Here is a 27,353-nt window from a genome sequence, read left to right on the forward strand (position 1 = left end):
CGCCGGGGGGGAGATGCTGAGTCCGGCGAAGCTCACTAGTCTTACCCCCCGGTCCGAATACTGATGATGGAGCAGAGCCTTGGATGGAGGAGCGCGTAGGGCGCCTGGAGAATGGTCATCGGGCTGAAGGTGGAGATGGGGAGGAGGTGGGCGAAGCACAGCTGACGAGCAGGCAGATCCCCGGAAGCTCGTCTTCTTGAATGGACCGGCTTGACGTTGATTGGCTGGGACGCGCGAGGGCGCCGATCCTGATTGGCTGCAGCAGGGTGTGACGTGATTGAAGAGGATCAGCTGTGATGTAGATCAGCTGTGTTCTGTCTCCCAGCTTGAATTTACGCCTAAGCTCCATAATATATATTTTTTAAATGTAGCTGATCACAGACTGTCTTAAAGAGTTTGTTCTGTGCATGAAATATTCCTGTCCAGATTTGGCATTGTAATAAAAAATAATTGCTCCCTTTTTATATTTTCACAATGTCAAAATTGACAACTTCGGTAAATTAAGTGAGGAAAATAAGTTATGTTTTTTTTTTTTTTTTTTTTCCTTTTAGTTAATGAAATGCTGTTATCATGTTTATGGGCATAAATGAAATTTCCAGAAAGTTTCCAACTAGTTTTACTTTCTTATCTTATTTCATACATTTGCTTACGCTGGCTAAGCTTTTTATTAACCTAAAATTTTAACAGGTACTCATACACTTTTGAGATCCACATTGTCTGTAAATGTGCAGGAATAACAGCTTCTCTTTTTCCTTTCTTGGTGATCCAGTGTCTTCCTCATCTAAGTCTGTCTTTTCAAACACCCCACAGCCATGGAACAAGCAAAAGACACCATTTCATAAATCAGACAAGTATTTTTAAATTATGCTGACCTGCATCCATGCAAAAACATAAAAAATAAAATCTGCTCCATGTGCTAGATACCTGAGACAGAATCCCTCATTTAAACATCCTTCACTTTTTGTCCCTGTTCATCCTGAGTCCTTTTTCTCTCCTTTACTGATTTCTTCCATGCAACTCCAAATTCTGTTGCGCACTCAGATGCACACATACAGTAAACACACAATAGGCTTTCAGCACAATTATATTGTGTGTAGTCATGAGGCGTGAGAGTCTAAACAGAGAGTGACAGAGAAATATGAGGGAGACGTTTTGAGCTGCAGCTTGAAAACCCAGATGGTAAAGGGGAATTTGGGCAACAGTCAAAGAGACTGGGGCTTTTTTTTATAGGTCCATCTGTAATGCAGTCATAAAATGTTCTTGTCTAATTCAAAAATATATGAAATACAGATAAATTAAATTAATAGCATGGTTTAGACGTAATTTGACAATTTTGAATTTGGTTAGCAAAGTTTCATACCGGCTTGCAAGTCAGCGTTTTAATGACACAAAACCTGCAACATGACACACATTATTGAGTAATCTGGATTTTTTTCCCTCTTAAACTAAGAACCCTTTACCTTGCAGGAAGGTCCTGGGTTCAATTCCCAACCTGGAGTCTTTCTACATGGATGGATTCTCTCTGGCTACCATAACTTTCTCTAATCTATCATTCATGACAAGTTATTTGTGAAGCAAAGTGTCTTATCCTCTAACAGCTCATCCTTTTCGGTGCTGACAAAGTGGTTCAGTTTCTGTTCACCACTCGTCCCTTACTCTCATTTCTGATGCACATACTTCCTGTAGTTGGTTATAAATTTAAACATTACTTTGCAATGTTGCTTCACTTACAATCCCGGGTTTGTTTGTGTTAGCATTACGTTGGAGTTTCTATCTATTTATGTGTTCAGGTTAAAGCTGCTACTTCTGGATTATTGGTTGAATTTGTTTATTTTGTTTCAAAGTTTATTTATGGTCCAGTATCAGATTAAGTGCTTTATATTTTGTGTTGAAATTATCTTAAAACTTGGGCTCAAAATAAGCTGAAACCCTTTAGCTTAGCCTGGCATGAATCTCTAAAGCAGATGCTCACTTTAGCGTTGCCGGTGGGGTGGACTCGCTCGTAGAGGAGATGCTCCGTATTTGTCCTCGTCACAGCTAAGAGTAAAGCTGACAGTTAGGAAGAGGCTATGTGCTACCAGTGGCATTCAAGCCTTGTCCATGTTGTCTGTCTCAAACAGATAATTAATTGGTCTTTTTTTTTTTTTTTTTTTTTTTTTTTGACTAGTGCGTTTGTGTAAGTAGCACACGTTTTTTAGGCATTTCCCTGCTGCCCATTCAAATGAATGGGTGATTAACTTTTGCAGCACAGTTTGGCATGGAGAGAAGGCAATGAAATCATCTGAATCAGCCGTGCTGGAGCAAGGAGACTTTTAAAACACAAAGAACTGACGGAGGAACTCTGTTTTACGGTGACAATGTTTTGTCCTTTATGAGAGGAATTATTGCATAGATGCTAATGCAAAAATCTTCATTTCTGCGTTGCAGTCGTGTCCAGTCAGTCAGTCATCCCAACACACCCACCCATCCCTGCCAAACGCACATTAACATGCATCACCAGATGCTCAACCGTGTTTGCTGATGTTGACTGAAATTTACGGTCCGCATGAGGTTGAACAAAATTAAACACTGCTGTTACACAGAGAAGGATTCTGATCGGTAAGCAGACAAAGTCCTACAAACGAAGGAGAAAAAGGGCAATAATTTAAAAAAAATCACTTATTTATTGAAAGAACAGTTTATTAATCTAATGCGTTGTGTCATATATCCCAAGTTGATCAGTTACTTTAGGTCGTTAATTGTGAAAGCTTATAAAAGCACTTTCATATTTTGAGATAGTCTAACGGTGAATTAAAATTCATTCTTTTTTAGGTTGTAATAAAACATAATTATACCATCAATTCCAGACAATTTTGAACCTCGAAAATAATAAAAACGACAACGCTTCCTTTGTGTAATATGTATTCAGCTGTCTGCCTTTAGTGGAAGCAGCGCCATTATACTTTACAGTCTGAGTAAGTGGTAATATTTCTCATTATATTTTACAGAACAGAAAAAACTTTTATCTTTCATAAAAGTTTTTCCTGTTCTCTTTGGTAAAAAGTTGTGAGAGAAGCACCACATGTTTTCTCCTTAAGTTTCTACTTAAGTGGGACATTTTGTTTCCAAAGATTTGTTCAATTCTGTGAACAAATGTTGTTTTTTTCCATTAGTTGCCCCTTATGCCCTTGTGGTACATTTTGAATTTAACGCAGTTTATTCTTCTTCTTTCATTTGAGGTTCGGAAATGGTTGAAGCCCAGTGTCAGAGGTTCGAAGTGAAGAGCGCTGACGGCGAGAGGGTTCTGTTTTCTGCGGACGAGGAAGAGATCAGCATCGGAACAGAGAAACTTAAAGTCACAGGTAATGTGCGTACCGCCAACAGTGTGGACTGCGACGTAGCTTTCCACACGTTCACATCGTTTTTTCCTTGTGTAGTGTGGCGATATTACTAACACAGAATAACGTTGGTGGTGGGACTCCATTGCAGGTCTAAACAAATTTAGATCAAAAACAATATTTTGACAAAATAAGCAACCTTCTCAACTCAAAACACCTCTTTTGATGCAAAATTATTCATTATGAGCTCATAAATATACTGATTGTTTTTAATTTGTTGTATAAGAAATGGTGCAAAGTACTGGCATAAACTTTCGATTTTCAAATGTCTCAGGAACTCCTGGTTTTTTATATAACTTGCACACACTTGTCTTCTCTAGCGTCATCAGATTTTTTTTTCTTTTTCATTCTTTTACCATAAATATTATTGTTTTCTGCTTTTCTACACCAATTTATTCTCTTTCTGAAAGGAGCTCTCATGAACTCAAGGCAGCAGTGACTGTCATTTGTTCTTTTTTTGTTTTCGGCGACTTAAATCCGACCACTGAGGCTTCTAAGAAAGTATTCATGTTCAATCTCTGCACCAAATTATAAAATCCACCAGTAGCTCAGTTTTGTTTGATTTTCAACAATTGAAACAGTTTCCAATCAAACGCTTGAACACTTAAATCATAGACATTTTCTGTCACTTTTTCCCAATTTTCCAAGAGTTTTTTTTCGAATGTTTTATGAGAAATAACTCAGGCACAGTGCGAGTCGTTCGAAGTCATGACTGAACTCAACGTCTGTTTGAATAATTACGCTAAGCTCTGAGGTTTACACTTGTCATAAAAGTGTGCTAGAAGTAAATGTTCATTGAAAAGTGGATAGAGCCAGTGTTCTACGGTGAATAACACAAAGAAAAACCTTCAATAATCACTCTGAACTCATTTTGGTCATGATCTTGGTGATGGGTATTCAAAATACGTCTTCACATGAACCCCATGAATTGAAGTTTGAAGGTGAACTTGTGCTAAATCCACTCCCACAGACTCACATAGAGCTGAAGGCAATTTGGGAGATTTGTCCATTAGAGTCACTCTGAAAGAATGAGGGCAAAGAGGTTTAGGGCTGGAGGTGATTGCTTTTGTCCTTTCCTGGGTGTGGGAGGGAAGAGAACGACCAACCATCCAAAAGAGCCACGTAAACCTCTATGCTCACTGTCACTGTTTGGGTTTGCTGGTAGTTTTAAAATTTAAAAAGAGTAACATTACTACACGGATTTTGTCAGAGTGAAACCAGCTGGCTTGCCAGTTTCGGGTCACCGGCTGTGCTTTGAAAACACACCCTGGGTATTCAGAACGGGGAAAGGTGCCGCCAAGCCGATGGTGACAAGCTCATAAACATTTCATGCAAACAAGAGAGAGGTGACAAAATCCCCAAAGCAAGCTTGGAAACAAATGCCAAATTCCTGTTGGCAAGATAAGCTGCATTGTGCGAAGCTCAAACGACAAAAAGCCCACACTAATATTCCTAGTATGTAGAAAATTGAGTTCTGATTCTCAGAGCTTCCGACAAAGGAACGCCGCCCTCTTCGTCTTTGAACGGCGACCGTCGTCTCGTTATCCGAGGGCCCGCCGGTGACTTTGTCTCATGCAGTATTAAATTTGCTGTGGTGCTGAGCTTTCGATATACCATCTATCGTCTCAGCAAGAGCCACTGCCAAACATCTGTTCACAGCTGCAGAGGTGGCTGCCGGACACAGGGGGCTAAGCACGTCATTTTATCAGAGCCAGCCTTTTTGGGTTTTTTTGTTTTTTTCCAATAGGAGGAGGCGCGTGTTGGGAGGAGGATAATGAAATCTCAGCAAAATTAGTTGGAGCCTGTTTACACCCTTACTTTTAGCATCTCATTAGATGAGATGCATCAGCGCCGACTTGGAGAATAAAATATGTCTAACTAAAATAAACTTTCCAGGATTTAGCCTCCATTTCTTCACACTGCTCCTGAAATGAACACCGGGGCAGGTTTTACTGGAAATGCAAAATGTGAACAATTGACATAATTTCCGAAAAGTGTGACCTCCATGGTGCAAAGACGTATGATGAAGTTGGTGTCATTTGATGTCAAAATGACATCATTTTACTCTTTTTTTTTTTTTTTACCTCTCTGCAGGCGATGAAGGAGTGGTTTTTAGCCATTCTGTCGAGACTTCACATGTCAGAGCAGAGCCATTTCAGGACCTAAAGTAAGTACTTCAACTATTTGTGTCTGTGTCGTGGAAAAGTTAATATAGTTCAGTAATTTGACAAATAAAACAGTGAAACTCACACACAATTGGACATATTTTTAAGTGTTTACTTAACTGATTACTATGGTTAATGGAACTCCAAATGCAGTTTCTCAGAAAACCTGAATATTGCGCTGCACTCATTAAAAACAAAATCAAATATAGAAATGTTACGCTCTGGCAATAATATGCACGAAGTGGAATTGTCCTTTGATTTTATATTTTCCCGTCAGAGGGTCTGAAACCCCTTTGGGATCAAAGTTCAGGAATCGTATGCTCTCTTCTTCCATCACTTCATCATATTTATTCTGTAATCCCCACACACGGTTTGTTACCATCACCCCCAGCCCAAATTTCTTGGATCTTTCCACTTCATTTCCACCTTTATTTAGATGCCCTTTTAGGTATGAATACAGTAACAGAGGTGTTAATGTGCATCAACTTTGTGACAAATTTAGATTTCAGTTTCAACTTTTAAGTCGTGGAAAAAAAAAAACTTTGAAACGCTTAGATAATTATCAGGTGTATTTGAAGAAGGCTAGTGACTTCCTTATTAGCACTGTCAATCACTTCATGTATGCGCTGCTCGCACCCTCCCCCTAGGCCTCTGCTGCACTAAATTTTCTACCCCGTCAGCAGAGCCTGTGGCTAGTTAGCTAAGCACCCACCATGGACCCTATGATGACACAGATAAGCAGTTTTTCTGTAACACTAAATTGTTTCTCCGCGATTGACACAGTTGCAGCACATATACAAGTATGATTTACGAGTGTCCATCACATCAATCGTGGTTCCGATTGGTTGTTTTCTGACTGAGCAGGGAGAAGGCAGAGAAGCTCAATGTTTTTCACAGGTTATCTGTCACATACTGTACTGCCACAACATACAGACAGTTTTCATAAATGTGTAAAAAAAAAACTAAATCTAAAACTTTGTTTTAAAATTAAACAATAGTGGTGAGAGTTAAGGGGTTTAAAAGAAGAAAAGTTATCTAATGACATTGCAGTAATGACAGGGACCAATTGTTTTACCTTTATTATATGTAATTCAAACATTTTCATAAATATGTTCAGTCAGGCTACATTTACAATCCCCATGGAAATCCCTGTAGGATAGAGATGTGACTCAACCAGAGCCTCCCTGAATTTATGATATGACTAATCTTGGTTGAGAGAACATGGTGTTAAAAGATTCTCCCACAGTGGAGTGGGGGGGAAAAATCATTTTACTGCAGGAATATAAAGAAATGTAGAAAGCAGAAACACTACAGAGGCTCTGCAAGAGTTAAAATGTGGGAGAGAAACCGAGGTACATTAAATGTTCTCTGGTAGGTAGTGAAAAAAAAAGACTGGAGAGCAGAGACAGAAAGGAGTGACACTGAAATCTGACACTCAACAAGAGTGATAGCGGCAGAAGCAGGACTGGGGCAGGAGGTGATAAGGACTGTCAAAAGAGAAGGAAGTGAGAGGACAGAAGACACTGAGACGTAGAGAGAGAGAGAGAGAGAGAGCCAGAGAGACAGAGAGAGAGAGAGAGAGAGAGAGAGAGAGAGAGAGAGAGAGAGAGAGAGAGAGAGAGAGAGAGAGAGAGAGAGAGAGAGAGAGAGAGAGAGGTGTTCACCGTAGTGGAGAGAAATTAGAGCCAGAAAAAATAAAGTCAGTTGCTTAAGCGAAACTGAGGTGCAGCTGAAAGAGGAAACAACCAGGGCAGTTTTCATGATAAATTGTGAATATTAAGTGAAGTGTGGGACCAGCTGTTAGCCTAAAACCAGTGGCTGATATGTGTGTTTGTCTCTGAATGATGCTAAGTGAACGCTGTGCATTGCATAATTATTCTGTGACCTGTTCTGCTTGTATTTTTACATATCATCACATCATGTGTCAGAAAATTACAAACTATTTTACAAAACCAAATGCATCATGCTGTTTTTGCACTTTTCCAATTTTTAAAATGCATAGAAACTGAATTTTTTGAACCCCCCAAAAAATGTATAGTACTTTTCCTTTTTGTGGTTGACATGTTTTTACACAATTTGTTTTTTCTCTATTTTCAATGACTTGGATCAGTGTAATTAAATGTAATCCTAGCAAAGATCAAAGGTCTTTTGTCGGTTCAGTCACACTACACTCAGTATTTCAGAAATGAAACGTCTGATTCCAGCTTTTATTTCCAGTGATTACAATTTTATTTCTCAATAAGTTTTAAAGAAAACACGGTGAATACAGAACAATATGTGCTCAAAGGTCAGAAGAAAACTGAAAGTTTCAATAACAACAGTGGCAATAAGACCTTAGAACAGGAAGAACCATTCAGTCAGTATATGTAATATGTAGCTCTGGAAAAAAAAATTCTCTGATTTTATTCTTTATAGGTCTTTGTTTGAATAAAATTAACATTGTTTTCTTTTATTCTATGAGCTTTAGTATTTATTTGCAGAAAATGACAAATAGTAAAAAATAAAAAGTTGCTTTCAAACCTCAAATAATGCAAAGAAGTTGATATTCATTTAGAAACAATAATCCTGAGGTTTTAACCCAAGAAGAGTTCAGAAATCAAAAATAGGTGGAATAACCAAGAGGTTTTCAATGAGGTTCAGTGCAATGGTCTCTTAACTTTTATCATTTTATCATTTCAAAAACAATTAAATTCTATTATAATTGCAGGTTATGGTATTTGATTCAGTCATTCGACTTAGGTGACTTGGACCAGGGAAACATTTAAATGTTGCAGGACATCTGGCCCTCGATTATTGGGATCGAAGTCCCCAGCTGCAGACGATCAGAAACCAGAGTGGCTGTGTTTGCAGACAACTAACAACTGTGGCATCAGTGTGGAGTTGGAGAAATGCACCATTCTGCCTCAAATTATTCATGTGAATTGCAAGAAGTGGTGACTTTAAGGAAACAGGAGGAGCAATGAGGGAGTTTCACAACAAGAAAGACGATTTGAAAAGCCGCTACTGGCTTTGTCTATGAGGCCAACATCAGAAAGAGGTCATGATCCACAGAGTAAATTGGTTTTGACAAGTCTTTAAAAACAATCATCAGATCAGGCCTTGGCATTCAAAGCTTCCGCCGAGTAATTTAAAACTTCTGTAGAAGCAGTGAAAGTGGTATGTTTACCTGCAACTGAAGAATAACACAAAGTCCAAATGTTTCTGCTGCGTTTCACGTGAAACAGGAAGTAAGGTTATCGAGGCTTTCTGATGCTTTCTCTAAAGGTCTTTGAAGTTTCACTGTGGAGAGAGAGAGAATGCTCTTATTTCATAGTAGTCACAGGAAGACAGCAAAACTATTACAATTTAAATTTACCGCTGGCTTTTATTGGCAATGCATTATTTAAACCAAAGCTCAAAACTTGTACTCATTTTTATCAGTAAAAGAATTTTTGATAAACCAACTTATATAATTGGACATAAATCATTTCCATTGACGAATTTGATTCCTCTTGCGTTGGTAGTTTAATGAAACTTCACTGAAGCGCTTCGCTTCTGAATAAACCCAAGTCTTCACACATCACACCTCCACAGAGTAACTCTCTTTTGATTTTACTTCAGCCCTGTTCCCTGTTTTCGGTCCCTAAATCAATGCTAAAATTAAAGGTGCTACAGAAAATGCAATCGTGGCCCCTATGATCTGAAACTCTTTATTTTACTCAGAGCAGAAAAGAACCGACTCTCAGGTGCTGAAATCGTCTGTGTTAAATTTTAACACAGACAATAGAGCTGTAATTTCACCATTTCTTCTTTGTGAACAAGAAAACTAGCAAAACTGTCAAAAAATAAAAAAGTTTCAGCATCAGATTTTAAATGTTGAGGTAAGATTTAAGGAACTTGGGAAGTTTGATGCAAAGTGCAAAGAATAATCTAACATGGTTTGTAGCTATGGCAACAGAAAAATCCATCTGATGCTATGAGTTTAATCTTTGCGTTTGAATTTGATTTGTTCTCAAATGCACCTAAGCAAATGAAGACCAATTTTCAGTGATTGCTTCTAAGGTCGGCCAATTAAACTCGGCTCTTTCTCCACCGAATCTGTGCTGAAACGCTGTTAACGGTGGTGATGTTTTTAATAGGAAGTCATCTCCTAAATAATATTCTGCCTAAGGCCCCGATCGACCTTGGGCCAGCCCTGCTTCTACTCATATTCTGTGAGCTTAGCGGACTTGCTCAAAAAGCGCCTGAGGACTCATCTGCTCAGTCCTCATCTGAAAACAACAGAATAAGGCAAAAACACGATAATGAGGTTAAAAACATCATCATAAAATAAAGAAATCTGCCTAAAAGTTATCTTCTCTTTCAGTGCTGTGGAAGTATTCGTCAGATTCCCAAAGATTTCCCATAGGCCTAATTGCTTTTGTTTTGTGAATCCTATTAAAATACAAAAGAGTCTTTTCAGAGTTTTTAGTCGATATATACCGTATTTTCCGGACTATAAGTCGCACCGGACTGGTTTGAGGGAAATTTATGTGATAAAATCCAACACCAAGAACAGACATGTCATCTTGAAAGGCAATTAAAGTCAAATAGAGGCAACAACAGGGTGAGCAATTGTACGGTATGCTAACGTTACATGACAAACAACAAGCTGAGAACGTGCCTGGTATGTTAGCATAACATATTAAGAGTTATTCAGATAACTTTAGCATAAATAACATGTTAACAGGTTTACCAAGCCATCCGTGTCTCTCCAAATCACTAAACACAATGAAATCTTCATCTTCGGGGTATCAACTCTGCTAACTCCGAAAGTAGAGTAACGCAGGCCTAGAGCGCCCTCTTGCGGTTTAATGTGAAAATAACATGTGATGTGATATAATGATGTGTTAATTTCCACACATAAGTCGCTCCGGAGTATATGTCGCACCCCCTGTTGAACTATAAAAAAAACTGCGACTTATACTCCGGAAAATACGGTAAATAAATAGTAAATAAACAGTCACCTTTTGACACAGATAACTTTCTGTCATGCCTATTCATGTACATTCGTGTCGGTGCTGCATGTTGTCGTTGCCATTCTGTTTACACCTGCTTGACGTCCCTCACAGCACTCCAAACAGCTCCCACTGCTCTCTTTTATCCCTCTTATTAAGAAAAGTTGAGTGTTATGGAGTGAAGGTAAATGGGACATGTAATGAGTGGACTGAAACCCATTTAAAACTAATGAGCTGTCCAACAGGTTATCAGTGGCATACGGACGGGAGAAAAAAAGCTGGAAGCATTGAAAGAAGAGGTGCACATTTAAATCGAAGGATGAGAAATTGCTGGAAATCAAGATGGTGGATGGAAAGTTTAAATGACTTACATCTTTGAAGCTTCCTTCGCTCTTGAGACTTCTTCAAAATGCTATTGTCACTTGTATTTGGTTCTCATCAACTCTTGAGTTTTTTTCGCTGCATAATGGAGGCATGAGGCATTTTGTTTGAAGGTGAAATATGTTCACCTTCAAACATTTAAATGACTACATGTTTGAAGGTGAAGAACCTCCTGCAGTGTTGAGTCTAGACTGAGCTGTTGAAGTTAAATTTGTATCTTGGACTTCATCTTGTCGATGTTTGTTGAGGCTTGATGAAATGTTTCGTCTCTATCCAGAATCTGCACAAGGCTTTCCTCCCAAAGAGTGTCATTTATCAGCTTGAACAACTGAATCTTAACCTGTGAAACTAGACAGGCAGGCAGGCAGACAGACAGACATTATTACAATAAATGATAATATTGTTGTTTTCAGACTGTTGTAAACTAATTGCATAAAACGGCATAATAATGCAAGTACACACTCTCTAAGAGCAATAAACTAAAGAACATTTCACACTGGAACTGAGAGACATTTTAAATATCCAAAACACATAAAACCAAAAACAAATCAAATGGATTATGAAGTCTTTGGAAACAAACATGCCCTTTAAAATATATTAATCATTGGACTCAGACAGGGAAAACAGGCAATATCACGAATAAGAAGTTGGTTTGAGGAGGAAAAGAAAGTTTAAACTTACTGTTGTGCACTGGGTATCAAACTTGATCAAGCAGATTGCTTTAGTGTGCTCCTTTTTACATTTTACTGGCCTTTTGGATTTTGTTGATTTGTTGTTTGTGTGCCGTCAGTAAAATGGAAACAGCTCTCTGGTTGTTTATCTTTATTTTTTTTTTTACACATATTTCTTTCAAGCTAGGAAACATTTTAGTTGCAGATATATTGAATTGACACTAAACAGACACAATGAAAACAATCAAGCATGCAACTGGAAATCATCAACCACATCTAAGCGATCGTGCAACTAATGAATTTATTGCTTATTGTGACAGGCCTGTCCGTCGCTGCTGGTTTATTCAAATGCTACTGAAGGTCTATTCCCTAATATCTAAACTATTAAAGTGAACTTCTGTTATCTTTGACCTTTGTTATTCTTAGTCTATACGAGTAGAGGTCATGTATGTCACTGTACAGATATGTTGCTGACATAACACAGATGTCTTTCATTTACCTTACTGACAGGTTTGTCAGCTGATGTGATTAATCAAAAACAATGACCTTTACATCAATCTTGTGGTGTTTTGAAGGTGAATGCAGTTACACATGTGCTAATGGAGCAAGTGTCAGTCAACATTTTAGTTTTCAGAGGAAAACACACAATCGCAGACGCACACAACCTGGCAGTAGACGGCCGCAACCTTGGGAATGTTGCAGCGGCGTTTAGGCAACGGTGTATGAGCATGAATTCATTTTAACCTGGGTTGACTAAATTTAGAACCAGGGCTTGTGAAATTGCACAACAGTGGTAACAACTTCAATTTCATGCCACGATATGTAGCCTCTCTGCATGGCAGTGACGAGCAGCGACTCACTTCAGCTTGCTGAATGTTGGACATGGCTGCAGCAGGACGGGAGACCAAGCAGAGAACACTGAGCTGGAAAAATATACAGCGTAGAAACGAAATTGAAACGAACGAAGCGCAGCTAACGGACCGTGCTCACTTCTGACTCTGGGAACTACATTTTTACACCCTTCATCTTGATGCACAAACACTATATGAAACAGGGATGCATGTTGAAAATACTTTTTGGAGTTCATCTTTTGCAAAATGAAAAAAATTTCATGCTTGGGGAATAATATATTCTAGGAAATCTGGAAACTAAGAACACAATACATAGTTTAACTCTTATCTTTTTTTTTTAAGCACTAAAAAAAAGGTATGTAGATCAGACTGACCAATAGGTGATTTATTTATTTATTTATGCATTTATTAATGGGACTGAAGCTCATAAATAAGACAATAACATAGAGACCCAGAATTAGGTTATCGAATCAGTAGATACGGGAAAAACAGAGCAGCAAAGACCTAACAAAAGCGACGCTATGGATTTCTTTGTCTGGTTTGAAACCATCCAGAAGCGATGCTAAGGCTCACATATTTTGTCTTCATATTGCTTTGAAGCATTTTAGCAGAGGGTAATTGCTTTAGGAAAAGTGCCGGACTTTGCATTTCTTTGACGTCTCCCTTTAGCAAATGACTTACTAAATAATACTGAAAGGAGAGAATAACGTTGACGAGTTGCGTCTTTCTGTCAAGAAGAACAAACGTAATGAAAACAGAGAATTATGCGGATGGAAATTTTCCATCAACCTGGAGTGTTTTGGGTTTGTCGTTTCAAATATGCAAGAGCTTCAAAACTTCTGCTGTTTTCAAATAGAAGCAGAGAGTCATGAAAACAAACCTGGTTTGTTGTCCAAGCAGGAAGCACTTCACCACAGAAGCAGAGTAAGAACAAGGAAACGTAAAATGAATGCTGCCTTTGAAGAAAAATAATTATGGATGTATAATGGCGCTGAAACTAAATTGCTTTACAGAAATCACCTTTCAAAATTGTGGTGCTTCTTACCTTTCAGGGTTTTCTTGGTGCATCTGCCCCCAGAAATAAAATGTGATGCCTTGATTTGTGACAGTGGTTGTTGTGTTTATTTAACGCACAATTTTTGGATATGACATATTGCATGCAAAAATTTTCAGTGTTTATTTTTATTATTATTATTATTTTTGAATAAGAAGTCAAACTTCATCAACATGAAGCAAAACCAATGTAAAGTTTATTGGATGCAATAAGGGAACAAAACAGAGGTTAAAGTTTAACGCAGTTCATTGTTCAATTTTGTTTCTTCTAATTTCAGGCAGGATTATTTAAAAAGAAAAAGAAAAAATCCGCTTCACAAACATGAATAGACCCTGCGTGGGCCATCGGGGCTTTTGTCGACCCGAACAAGACCTTAATCAAATCCAAATCAAGACTAAGACAATTTAACAAATGAAATTAAAGACAAAAGCATTCAAATTTATTGCTATTCTTTATTGAGACAAAAATTTCAATGTCAAATTTATTTATATAGCACTTTAAAACAGGTATAAAAACAAATAGATACAAACAGAATATCAGAAATTGCTTCAGTTAAAAGCCAACGAATAAAAATGAGTTTTCAGAAGCGATTTAAAATGATCCAGGCTGCTAGCAGATCTAATCTGAAAAGGCAAATTTTTCCATAGATTAGGAGCAACAACAGAAAAAGCCCGATCTCCTTTCCTTAGTCGGGTCCAAGGGACTGTAAGTAAAAGCTGATTGGACAACAATGAATGATGCTCCCAGAATAGTGTGCTTTTATGTCCAGTGTGGATGAAAATTCCTGATTTTTATTATTCTTTGAGACACTCACTACTGTCTGTCAAAGAGAAGAAAGATTAACACAAATTTGTCTTTATATGAATTACTCCTTTTTATTTTTGATAGCTACTGCGGTTCTAAGTCCATATTCTTATTTATGTGCTGCCATTTTAGAAAAACAACATTTAATCTGAATAAAAATGTCTTTATCTGCTAGTAGTTTTAAAATAAAAAAAAGCCCAAAGGCAAAGGGCTCCAAGGTCAGACTAAAAGTCTTTAATCTTTTTCTGATTATGAAATTTGCCAAATTTTTATGACCCACCTGTTTTATTCTCTTATGGCATTTTAAAGCAATCTCTCAACCATTCTTGTAAAATCTAATTTTTTGAGCTTCACATCATGTTAGAATATTATTCCCTCATTAAAAACATACCCTGATTATTTCTGGCATGTTTAAGAAATCCTTTGATCCCCCATGGCAACCAGTCAGCTGTGCAAAACGCCTGGTCAGCTCCTTCAGACTAGCAAGCAACATTTAGCAAACGCCATGTGGAACTGCAAATCCCTGCTCATTATATCAGCTACTTCTCAGAACAGCGATGGTACAAAACGTTAAAGGCTTTATAGAGAAGAGCTGCGATGACTTCCTGAAGGCGGAGTTTCAGAAAGAGCAGGAGTTTTTAAAGAGACAGGTACTCATTTTCAAGGCGTTCAATTGTGACTTATTCTTTTAAGTTATATTTGATATATGAAGTATTTTTATAAGAACTTAATGTAACATAGTTGCTTGATTGTGCTATGAATTAGCACTATGTACCAGGAAAGCACATAATACACTTTAACCCTCTCAGGCTCAAATTACTTGCAAAGACTAGCTAAGTAGCATTTAGTTGTTGCAAATCTGCAACATCTGCCTGGAGAGAGTTAAACAGTATTATTTATATGATTTGTTTTCATTAGCGAGATTGAAGTTTTATGTAGTCTTTCATGTATTTGCTTTTTAGGCAGAGCGCTAGCTGTGTAGAAATGCATGAATGTCAGAGCACCAATTTGACTAAGAGGGCAGAAAAATAAGCAAAATAGCAAGAGAAGTTCCAATCAGCCAAATTGTTGTGGCTTGGTTTAGAGGTCTACAACATCACCTGAACAAGCCATACAGCAGAGATGAACTATCTTCTTCAATCGATATCGCCTCCTCTTTCATCTTCTTATCCCTCCCTATGTGCCGCCTTCTCTCCATCAATACCTTGAGGTCAGGACTCCTCAGAGAGATTTAGCCTTCGGCCAGGGCAGCAGAGGAGAAATCGTACTCTTTGCCCCTTCCCACTCTCTATCACACTGCTTTAATGGAGCTACCTATGCTTGAATGTTAGAAAGCTAAAGTGGATGCAGAAGGAAGCAAAAGCCCTTTCAAACTAAGGGTCACAAGAAGGGGTTTTATTTGAATTTATTGTTTAAGCTTGATCTGATAGGGCAATAAGTAGTTTAAAATAGGGCTTTTGTAGCAGGAACAAGAGTAAAGGTTGTTGCATTTACACAAATTAAATGGGGGAAGGGAGGTTTATTTATAGAATGATTTAGTTAAAGTGACACAGAAGGAACATAGTTAAATTTCAAGTTAAATTTGGGAGAATCTAAGGTTCAGATCAACAAGTTATGAGTATTCTCTTAGTAATTGTTTTTCATTGCTACTTTTTTCATTTTAAATATTTTTCTCTTCCCATTAGGAGTCAGGTGTCTAAAGATACTGACAGTTCAAAATTGCCTAGGACAATACTTGTAGTGAATTGTATGTTTGACAATATGAAATTCACTGGATGATTCATGTCATATTTTAGAAGAATATGACATGACTGCAATGGAGACTGGATGCAAACTGGTGGAGAGACACTGCTAACCAAGTAGACACAGTCAGTGAAGAAATGCAACAGATGCTGCTCTTCCACCAAGAGTTTCTGATCTCCTGAAATCAAGAGGAAGAGTAAACTTTGTGAAGTTGCAGTGATGTCCTGGCCCAATCCAAAGTATGAAGTCCTGATGAAAAGATCTTTAAATGACTGGCCTTGTGTTAGATGACTCCACTCAACTACAGATCTGTTGTTGCATTTCTGTGACTGAATTCATGACAGCTTCAGCTAATGCAGTTGCTGCAACACGTGGTGAACTGTTGCTTGATTGTGGGTCAAAATCCTTGACAACTTTCAAACACTTTAGATTCCCCCAATCTAAAGTGTGTGAGCAAAACCCCATTAGACCCATTCAAAAAACACATAATCTTGGTGTTTGCTGTCTTGTGATTGGATTTCCGATGCACTTCCCTTTTTCCCTGGAACACAAAAAGGACAACTAGGACAATTAGCCCTGCCCCGTTTCATCTCTTATTGATCGGACACAAAGGCGAATCATTGAGAACAAGAGGAGAAAGGGAAAGCATGCCAACTAACAAGCAACCTTGGTTATGAGAACGATCTATAGCATATTCGAATTCAAGTTTGCACTTTCCTGTGTTGCTTGGAAGCAGCATTTTTAACGACCGCGTCCCACTGGAAATAAGCGCTACAAATTTCTGAGAGACAATCAGATGTGACGCTTATTAGGCTGCAGGAAATGTACCAATCAAAACTCTTGTTACTTTACAGAAGTGGACATGGAGAGGTAATGCATTTGCTGGAACTGGAGGCAGCTTTAAACTTACAGTTGCTGCTTCTCACATCATGAAAATGTGCAGAATTTCTTTCTTTTTTTTCCTTTCTTTTTTTCTTTTAACTGGAGTTTACTCTGGCCTGATGGAAACAATGCAGAGTGGTTGGTTTTTTAAGGGGGGTTGGTTTCTGCTAAGGGTACAGTGTTCCTTCATCACACTCAGGGGAAAGTGGATGTAACACTGTGACCAACACAATGTTCCAGGGCAACTAAGGAGAAGCTAAAGAAGAATCACATGAAGGCATAGAGGGATGCATCCCATTTTTAAACCTGAATTGTACAGACAAAGAAGCAACAAAAAAAAACGTACGTTTCGAGTTGCAAGCGAGAACACTTCTCAGATGTTTGCTTGATGTTCTGAATATTTCCATAAAAGTTATTTTACCATGAAATAATGTTTGCACCACAAATATGCTTATATACCAAACTGTTAAATAAAATGCATTATGCAAAAAAAACCGCACAAGGTTTGGAAAAATGAGTGGAAAAAAGACAAAGCATAAGGTTTGCAGAAAAATGATGGTGAATCAGAATTTAAATTTGAATTTTACTATTTAAGATTATTTTGTATGCAGAGGGATGCAGCTGATGAGCACAAGAACAGGAAAAGTTGTGGATCATGAAACCAAAACACAAAAAAAAGAGCCAAAGATGCAGCTGTGATGACAAATGGAGAAGATTAAAAGAAACAGTAATTAATGTCATCAACTGAAATAAGAATGTGACGAGATCTGTATTTAATCTCACAATTAGTACCGGTTCTTCCTGAATAGCTTTCCATGCTTAAAATGTATTTTGTTTCTTTAAGCCCTGCGTTGTTATGTGGAAGAGATAAAACAGAGCAAACCTAACAGGTAAGAGACTAAACTAGAAAGTTAGAGAAGACTACAAATTAGAGCTGCTTGTCAAACAATATAAGGCCCATAATCAAGCTTATAAATAATACCCCTCTTTCCTCCTGCCAGTATAATAAGTGATTTTCTGGCTCTGCCAGTACATATTGTAAACATGTTTTACAATGAGGCCATGTTATGCTGCGCTTCTAAATGCAAAATAAAAAAAGATAATAAGCCTCGTTCTCTGCGAGACTAATTGTAAACAAGTCCTATAGCGAGTCCAACACTTTACTGATTCTAAACGTTCAAGAAACTCAAAAGTTGCTGCTGTTATTGGTGTTTCTGTAATGTAAAAGGTTGTCAACTTTTCCCCTTTCTTTTTTTGATTAAGCTGATGGATGCCCATGTGATTGCATTTTCTGTACTTCCCTCTTTTGTTGATGGGGCAAAACTAAAAAAAAAACAAAACAAAAAAAACAGAAACCTTTTGAGCTTGCACCATAACATGTAATTCGAATGCAGTGAAATGCGTAATAGGTTGCCTGATGTTGTAGCGTACCATTATAAAATTCACTATAACATCACAATAGCAGCATGTTTACTGTTTTACAAAAGCAGGTAATGCAGCTCTGGTCTCGCTGAAGGTATCTGGCCCTGATGCTGGAAATTCTGTTCATTTTTTCCAAGGGTAAAAATGAAATTTTACCTTTCAAAGGTAATTTTCAAACAAATGACCTTTGTTTGGAAATTACTTTTCTTCCAGTGACAGTGAAAGAAAAGGCTTTCATTTATACAGACTCCAGCCATATTTGTACAAGGTGCCATTTGTACAAAGGTCATTTTCAAACAACGTCGGTCAGTTAGTTGCTGCAGGATTTTAAGTCGGTTACACGGAGGAGAGCTTGGGAGAATTATAATTTGGGAAAACCCATTTGTGACCACGTTTAACTTTCCGAGGACTTTCCAAAGACAGAAAAAATAAAACTCCTCTGCTCTCTCCCTGTGCTAACAAGAAGCAACCAATCAGAGCCAGCAGGCGGGTCTTAGTGCTGTCAGTAATGTCATTTCTTCTTCTCTGCTACAATGCAGCTTATCCCCGTTAGCCAATCCTGTTGTGAATGCTTAGACTAATTTGCATGGCTTCCCATGAGGATAAATGGTTTTCCAGTAGCTGTAAGTTGTTTCTCTGTCATTAGCACATTTAGCAGCGAGTACATGAGGATGAGTGGCAGGGTCAAGGCCCTCTTTCTGGCTCTGATTGGTTGTTTTTGACCATATCTTCTTATGGCAACTATACTGTTATCACTACGTGTTGAATACACTGTGTACGTTAAATCTTAGAACAAGATTTAAAGCAAGCCAAATTCAATTTTCATAAGCCAGGAAGCCGAGCGTCTTGCTCCTTTATTACGGTCTTCCTACAGTTTTGTACAATTGTGTGGAAAGCTCAATGAAGGCATTCAGTGAAACTATAAACATAAACAGAAAATAAAATGTGCATTAGCTCTAAATGCACAGAATAATCTTCTAGTGTCAGAAAACACATTAGAATTAACTTCAGCTGCTGTTAAGAAACAGCCACGTTAGCGACCATTAGCATGCAAAAAATGGGACATGGCTAATTACTAGAATAAACACATTTGGAAAAGATCTCTAAATAAACTCTAAAAAAAACATATAACATCAAACAGAACACAGATTGAATTTACAGCCATTGCTTCCGAAGGTGTTAGAAAAGATTGATGACACAGGAGGTAAAGGTCGTACATTGATAGGCAGGCTTTTCCCAACTACCACTGCCTCTGCTACCCACAATGCACTGCTACTGCAAAACTTGCTTTTAAAATAAAACACAGATGAACCAATACTGGTTAAACTAAATTATGAAGACAAATTACTAACTCCTAGCCATAGGCAGAATGTAATACTAACTCAGAGGAAGCGGAAAAAATGTATCTTTCCACAGACGGTCAGTCTCATATTATACTCACAACATGGTGACAGCTTTCAGAAATATGTGAAATTTTCCTGATATAAAAATTACACGCTTCAGCTTTAAGAGCCACAATATTTCCACATAATGTTTCTTTTTTCTTTTAAAGCAATCACAGTGACATCTACCTTCACCGCTAACTTTTGTTCTTTTCACAACAAAAAACATGTTGGTCTCTGTAACAAAGGGCTACAAATAGACAATTATAGTTAATTAATAAGAAGGAAAATTTTTTTCAACTTTAACAATTATAGTGTATTGTAATATCAATTACTTGTAATTGGGTATGTGTGCAATCCCCCCAAAAACTCAGAATATGGACTCGTTTCATTGTGGATGATGACAATCTTAACTGAACAAGGTGTAACGCGGCGCCTTCCTGTAGTGTCACCTAATGAGGTGTTTCAAAGACATCTGCACTTTCTGGGTTCACCAAAATAACCCGGGCCACAGTGTCGGTGAATGGGCCCCACACCAGCAGTAATCAATGCGCTATTAGAGTGCCTAATGCTTTCTAGAAATAATTAGTGATCTACAACAGGGTGTTGCAGACGTGGCTTTTTGTTCGCCTTGCAGCAGCTCTGCATGCTCTGGTCCAGGCATTGTTTTTCTTTGCTGATTGTTGTTTATCTTTATTTATTACCTGCTGTTCATCATCACTTGCCATTGTACACATCTTGAGCAGGGAATTCGGCTAAGCAACAGCAAGTAAATATTCCACAGGCTTACCATATTGCCTCCCATCTGTTACTATTGTGGAAATGAGCACGAGTTATGAGTGAATGTGTGTTGAGTGTTAAAACAAAAAAAAAAGAAGAAAAAGAAAGAAAGAGAGAGATAAAAAAAGCAGCTGTTAATATCAGATTGTGACTGGACCAAATTGTTGTATGTGGATGAAGACGATAAGAAATGCTTTGAGGTTGCGAGGCAGAAAGGGGAGTTACAGCAGATTACAAAACACACACGCACTTACAAAGAGTCTGACACAACATTGCATAAATATCAGCATGTATGGACTGAGTTGCTTCTCGCCTAAGCAAAGAAGCAGCACCAGGGTTTCCCACAGTGTATTATAAGCCTGGTGGGCCACCAGGCTTTACTTGTGCCCCCAAACAGCTTAGCATTGTTTATTCTTTATTCATTCATTTTTGATTATTGCCCTTTTTTAAGACTTCAGTGTTGGTGTTCAGGTATTAATCTTCCAGCTTTCCAATAACGCATAATGATCAGGTGACAGTTTTAAAATTTTCTGTCAACTTTAAAACATTTTTAAACATGGCGGCCAGCTGGATGACCGCCCTAGCGCCCCGAGCACCGGGCTTAGAGAGTTTTCTGGGGGAAACCCGATAGTACTGTTTTGTTTACGTTCCTTTACTTTTCAGTAAATAAAAGAATGTGAGTCACTGCCAACATACAAAGTATTCCTGGGATTCCGTCGTTCATGTTACGTCATCAATTTGTAAAATGTTTCTCTGGTGACATTGTGCTGTGCAATGCCCTCCAGTAATAATAAAGTAATCACAGTTCTCCTTGGGGAAACTTCAGATTTTGAACTAGTTTCATGGATAATAATGTGGGCCTTTTAACACCGAAACTGTCCAAATCAAGACATTTATGAATAGACACTTTTCTTTTGCTTTGACTTAAATTTTCCAATATTCCAAATGTTGGTTTCACCATTTTAGACATTATTTCTACTGAAATAAAAGACGATTCTGAAAGAACAGTTTTAGCTATTGCTTTAGTAACACAATCGCATGGGATAGTAGAAAAATAAACGGATTAAGTAAAAAAAAAAAAACGATGGAAAGGAGATCGAATTAATGAACTTCTAGTTCTAACATGGGAGCGCGTTATAATGTCTTCGGACTCTGAATTTTCAGATATAATGAAGCCGCTCACACAGAAAGAGTGCAGAATTCACACTGACTTTTATGAACACCATGAAAAACAGCTACATACAAAGTCAATGAAGAATGTGGGAGGCTGTGGGATTTTTTTCCCCCTCCGCTATGTGTCTGTTTTTATTTTCCCTGCTCAGAGTGAGCACAGCGAGAATCCAAGCAGGAGGTAGGGCACGATGAGGAGGGATGAGAGAAACACTGATAGGATGGCTGTAGGAGGGCAGGCAATGAGGCAGAGAAATGAAGGAAACAAAGTCGCTCATTGTACGTCTGCTGGCTCTGCAGAAGAATGTGTATCATACCTTTTCAATGGACTCTTTTGATGTTTATAATGGCCTCTGTCTGCTAGCATCTTTTCCCTTATGCATCTCCTTTCTGTCCACTAGAGGGAGAATATGACCAACTGTCTGTGTTCACTGTTTTTATCTTCTTTGTCTTTAAAATAAATTTTATTTACATAGATGTGCATTCTTTCAAGAAGCAGATCTTTTTTTTCTCATATTTGAAAGCGGTGTGAAACCATAATCTGTTTTCATAATGTAGGAAAAGGGATTGGAGGGGGAAAAAAATGTTTTTAAAGAATTTTAGCTAAGTATAAAATGACAGTAAAATGATTAAGCATATATCTACATGCTTAATAATTGTGTATCGATAAGGTCAGTATTCTTGATTATCTTTGAAGATAAGAAATCAAAAAGTTGCTCAAATGTTTTGTACATTCTGTATTTATTTCTGACATTTGTTTATTACATAATTTTCCATCTGTGGGTGAATTATTTCCTTCCTTCTCCCATTTATTCAAATAACATCCTGATAATAAGCAGTGGTTTTTGAACAAGAATCTCTCAGAATATGGCATCACACAACGGCATCACTGTCTGAGCCAGAACTGTGAAGATCAAACAAGAGACTAAGCAAGACAATGGATCTTTGTTAAAGTATTAGATTCAGTTCAAACTCGTTACATTAGAACATGTTTTATCTTTTTCATTATGGTCCAAGTGAACATGGACCCAATGCCTTCCATCACTGGTCAGTTGCTGTAATTAAATTAATCAAAATGTTTCTTTTGTGCTCTGCTTATAGTCTTTCAGCTGCTCTTTATTATTATTATTTGTCTATTTAAATTTTTAGAATTTATTTTGTAAGTCAATTTTCTCTCTCTCAGAAAAACACAATTAATGAACAATGGATAAAATGGATAAAGTTGTGGAGTAGTCTAGCTAGTCTTTTGCTACTGATTAAATTATCAACCTTGCACTCCATCGGGGTCACAAAGGCATGAAATTGTTTCACTTTTCCCCCCTCAGTGTGTGCTCCGCCATTATGCGTCTCCTCAACTACATTTCATAGCGAGAAGAACCACAAGAGACTTGGAATAGATAGATAGATAGATAGATAGATAGATAGATAGATAGATAGATAGATAGATAGATAGATAGATAGATAGATAGATAGATAGATAGATAGATAGATAGATAGATAGATAGATAGATAGATAGATAGATAGATAGATAGATAGATAGAGAGAGAGAGAGAGAGAGAGAGATAGATAGATAGATAGATAGATAGATAGATATAGATAGATAGATAGATAGATAGATAGATAGATAGATAGATAGATAGATAGATAGATAGATAGATAGATAGATAGATAGATAGATAGATAGATAGATAGATAGATAGATAGATAGATAGATAGATAGATAGATAGATAGATAGATAGATAGATAGATAGATAGATAGATAGATAGATAGATAGAGAGAGAGAGAGAGAGAGAGAGAGAGAGAGAGAGATAGATAGATAGATAGATAGATAGATAGATAGATAGATAGATAGATAGATAGATAAGATAGATAGATAGATAGATAGATAGATAGATAGATAGATAGATAGATAGATAGATAGATAGATAGATAGATAGATAGATAGATAGATAGATAGATAGATAGATAGATAGATAGATAGATAATAACATCCAAATATTATTATTATTATGATTCATTTTACATTATCACATCAGAACATAATGCCTTCATGACATACACCCTGACAAAAAACATACTTTCTATTCAATATTTTAAGTTTTTGTTAATCTTATGTTTTTATTATATTTTAACAGAATTTGTTTGGTAATAACAGTAAAGCTAAAAATTGGCCAACAGTGGGAATAAAAAAAAAAGAGACTGATCGCTGGATCCCTTCATATTTTTTCCTTGATTCCTTTTTGCACCTGACTAACATGTTTAAGATTCCTGAGGTCTTGTTTAAAATGCACCAGTAAATGAATTTCCTGCTGTAGATAGCAGATAATGTCTTAGTAATATTCTTCAGGTGTAATATGTACTGACATTTTGTTCTTCGTTTTTAAAGAGTCTCAGCAGTTATGGCAAACACTTAACTTTCAAAACTGTACTTATCATATTTACACAGGACCTGATGATTATTTTTACATGGGAATCGGTGGTAAGAAGTACTGAGAATAAAATTTTTTGACATTTTATAGACGCTGTAGTTGCATAGAGTAGTATAAATGTGTCAAAATGTAACTTTTGTAAGATTCTATTTTGTAACTTTTTTATTTTTCAGAAACTTCATCTGTTTTACACAAAGAAGGGGCGGGAGAGGGCATTGCCTCATGGCGCCATTTTCTGTGTTAAAAACTCTGACTTGTTTTTTATCAGAAGTCATTTTCTTTAAAAAGAAGCATCAAAGCTCTTGAGAGCAACATAAAACTGAAATGATCAATATATCTGTCAACGTTTTGTATGAATTGTAATTAGCTTTATTGATAAGTAGGCTGAACCTGTCACATATTTTAATGATTTCTATTGCATGATGCGTGTTGTTAATCATGAAGCTCAGGAAGAAAAGCTGGACGTAAGGCAAATGGGAATCCTGGACAAAAAGGCACAGTCATGTTCTACTTTAATACTTTATATTTGTATGACAAAATAAAAAGTTAATGATGTTGCAGGACAACTATGACGACTCCTAATGTTTTTGACAGGAACAAACCTGCCTGAATATTAGTCTTTGTCTGTTTTCTGCCTAACCACATGACCCAGAGAAGTTATTCACAGGTGGATGGCCGAACAGTGTTTAGAGTCAGCAGCCAGCTTTGCTTCTGTTCACCTTTCCATGGTGTGACCTGCTACCTCAACTGCTCAAGATTTATTTATTATGAAGTGTGTTTTTTTTTTTTTTGCTTTAGTGCTAGCGTATGCTGCCGCAAAGATGTAGAAGTTGAAGTTTATACAGAACTCTGTGCTGAAACAATCTTCAGCAGGAATATAGAGATATTCATGTTCAACTGTATGCCTATCAAAACTCGTAGCATCAGTATGCACTCTCTGAAATTCTGCTAACAGAAAACGCTCCCTCAAAATTCACCGATGGACGCTATCAAAGTTATTAAAGTGATGTAATCCTCAACAGCAGTCCCTGCAGAGACACTTGGCTACAAGATGATGAAGGAAACAAATCCCACATAGCGGTTTCCCCACTGAAAGAAAAAGATTGTAAGGCAAGATTAATGCAATTCTGACAACAGTTAGCCTTCAATCAGAGCAGCTGCAAGATTCAGTGAAGAAAAACTTCACAGGAATACAGTAGACTAGCCGTAATTAAGGCACTGGAGACAGCCAAGCTAAACCTGGAGCTCTGGATATCCACCTGAGGAGCAAGGAAGGGAATAGAGGCCACAGATATAAAGACATTAAAGCTTTCCTCAGTATATGGAGGGCTTCACTGAGAGTTCAGAACTGGGAGACAGTATGATAAGCAGTGAGTGTCAGAATGCCAAAACAAAGTAGAAGAATCTTGAATATTATTCTCATGAAATGAAAGTCACTTGCAATGAGCTAATGTTGTAATAGTTAAAAGTAAACATCTTCTTTTTGACCTTTTAGAAAATTGGCCGACGGTTTTTACTCAAACCAGCAATGCAAACATTTTTCCCAGCTTTGTTTTAGAAGGCTGCTCGCCAACTTTATTTATTTTTTCACATGAAAGTGAGTTTTTACCTCATCATGTTATGACAAAGAAGTGGAATTATGTAACTTTGATAAATATACCACTAGCAGGAGTTTACACGATAGTTATTTTGAAATGTTAGATTTTTGGAAAGCATGTTCATTTCTATACACCCAAAACTTGGTTAGGGCTCATTTCGCATAAGTTACTGCATCGAAGCTCTGTGGAATAGAGGTGGTCATCCTGACATGGTACCTCAACTCATCACTGACTGTGGAAACATCACCTTGGACTTAAAGAGAAGTGGATTCTTTTGCCTCGCTGAAATGCAGAATCCTTTCATCTTACATGACTACTTTGGACCAGCAGTCTTTTTCTCATGTGTATAATACTCCTTGATCGCTCAACTCCTTTTGAAGCTCCCGCAAAGTCTTGACTGAATTTTGCTTGGTAAGAAATATTGAACTGTATATTTATCTCTATTATTTGTCAAATATTTTGATCTGCCACAAGACGTTCATGGATATGGAAAAGTTAAAAATTCTGAAACAACATTGGTTGTTTAGAGCTGATAACCAAAAAAGGAAAGATCAAAACAACATGAGGGACATGGAGTTCAAGCAGGTGGATGGGGGAATTGAAGTGGAGCCATTTTGGTCAAAGACTTTCTCAAACATTGAGTTGAGGACTAGTGCCTTGCAACACTCTGGTTTGCTTGTTTTTAGCAACATACTTAACGGCACCCATTAACCAAAATGACATTGAGTTCGGAGGTGTTTGTGATTTGTTTAGTTTGTACGCAGATCTGCACATTTCCATGGAGACATTGCTCCGTAAGCCTGGGGATGTGTTCAGATGTGCTTTTGTAAACCCAATGTTTGCTGTCATGTTCTGGAAGCAAACCCTTCAGATTCTGTGCTTTGGCTCATTTTCTTTCTCCTTATTTGAATAGGTACTTTGCGTTATGCTGTATTCACGATTTTAAGACTATGTCGGGAGTTTTAGTTCAGTTTTTCGTCTATAAATTATAGACGAAATTTACAACATGAGTGAGTTTATACCATGAGTTCATGAATGTTTATCTTTCATCTACTCCAAATCTACATTTATAAACACACAAACATATTTTTCTTGCTTCACTTCTTCACCTGCTTTCCACAAAGAAATGTGTACGTTGACTTCCTCTTGAAGTCAACGTACTCAATGGCTTAGGAAGTTTTATAACTTCTTTTAAAAAGTTGAAGGATTTCTTTTCCAAGCTTTTCTTACCACACCCCTTGAAATACACATCACACTCAGTTGCCCACATGCAAACTCTCTAAGCAACCTAGAAAGGTTGTTTTTTTTTTCTTAGAAATGCCACCTTTTTGCAATCTGACTCAATTTAAGCCTCTAAAAGTCAAAAATGACACTTTTCCTGTCTTCAAACCTCACTCTGCATATAAGTCAGCAGCACTTTTTAATATTTAAAAACTTATTTCAAGTTTTTCACGGAGGATGGCAACAGGGGCATTGAAGCAGATGACGGATCATTTAGAGTGAAAAGGTTAAAGGTTCGCATCCGAAATGGCAGGTTGGCGATAAGGTGGCGTGGCCTTCAGCGGTTCTAAAGAAGAAAAGGGCAGGATGAATGTCAACCAAGTCATGTGGGAAAAAAATAAGTCAAGCTGAAATCCCTGAAACTGAAAACATTTCCTTCAAACT

The 27,353-nt window shown here is 37.4% G+C and overlaps 1 protein-coding gene across 1 annotated transcript in view; it reads left to right on the plus strand.

Annotated features, from left to right (window-relative positions):
• The window catches only part of LOC129366980 (zeta-sarcoglycan), a 304,564-nt gene that overhangs the window by 245,256 nt on the left and 31,955 nt on the right, over window positions 1-27,353 (plus strand). The window contains exons 6-7 of the mRNA XM_055041146.1: window positions 3,219-3,341; window positions 5,472-5,544. Coding sequence (XP_054897121.1) covers window positions 3,219-3,341; window positions 5,472-5,544 — 196 coding nt within the window. The remainder of the gene's footprint in view (window positions 1-3,218; window positions 3,342-5,471; window positions 5,545-27,353) is intronic.

The sequence above is a fragment of the Poeciliopsis prolifica genome, unplaced genomic scaffold, assembly GCF_027474105.1.
Source record: "Poeciliopsis prolifica strain line A6 unplaced genomic scaffold, Auburn_PproV2 SCAFFOLD016, whole genome shotgun sequence".
NCBI classification, from domain to species: Eukaryota; Metazoa; Chordata; class Actinopteri; order Cyprinodontiformes; family Poeciliidae; genus Poeciliopsis; species Poeciliopsis prolifica.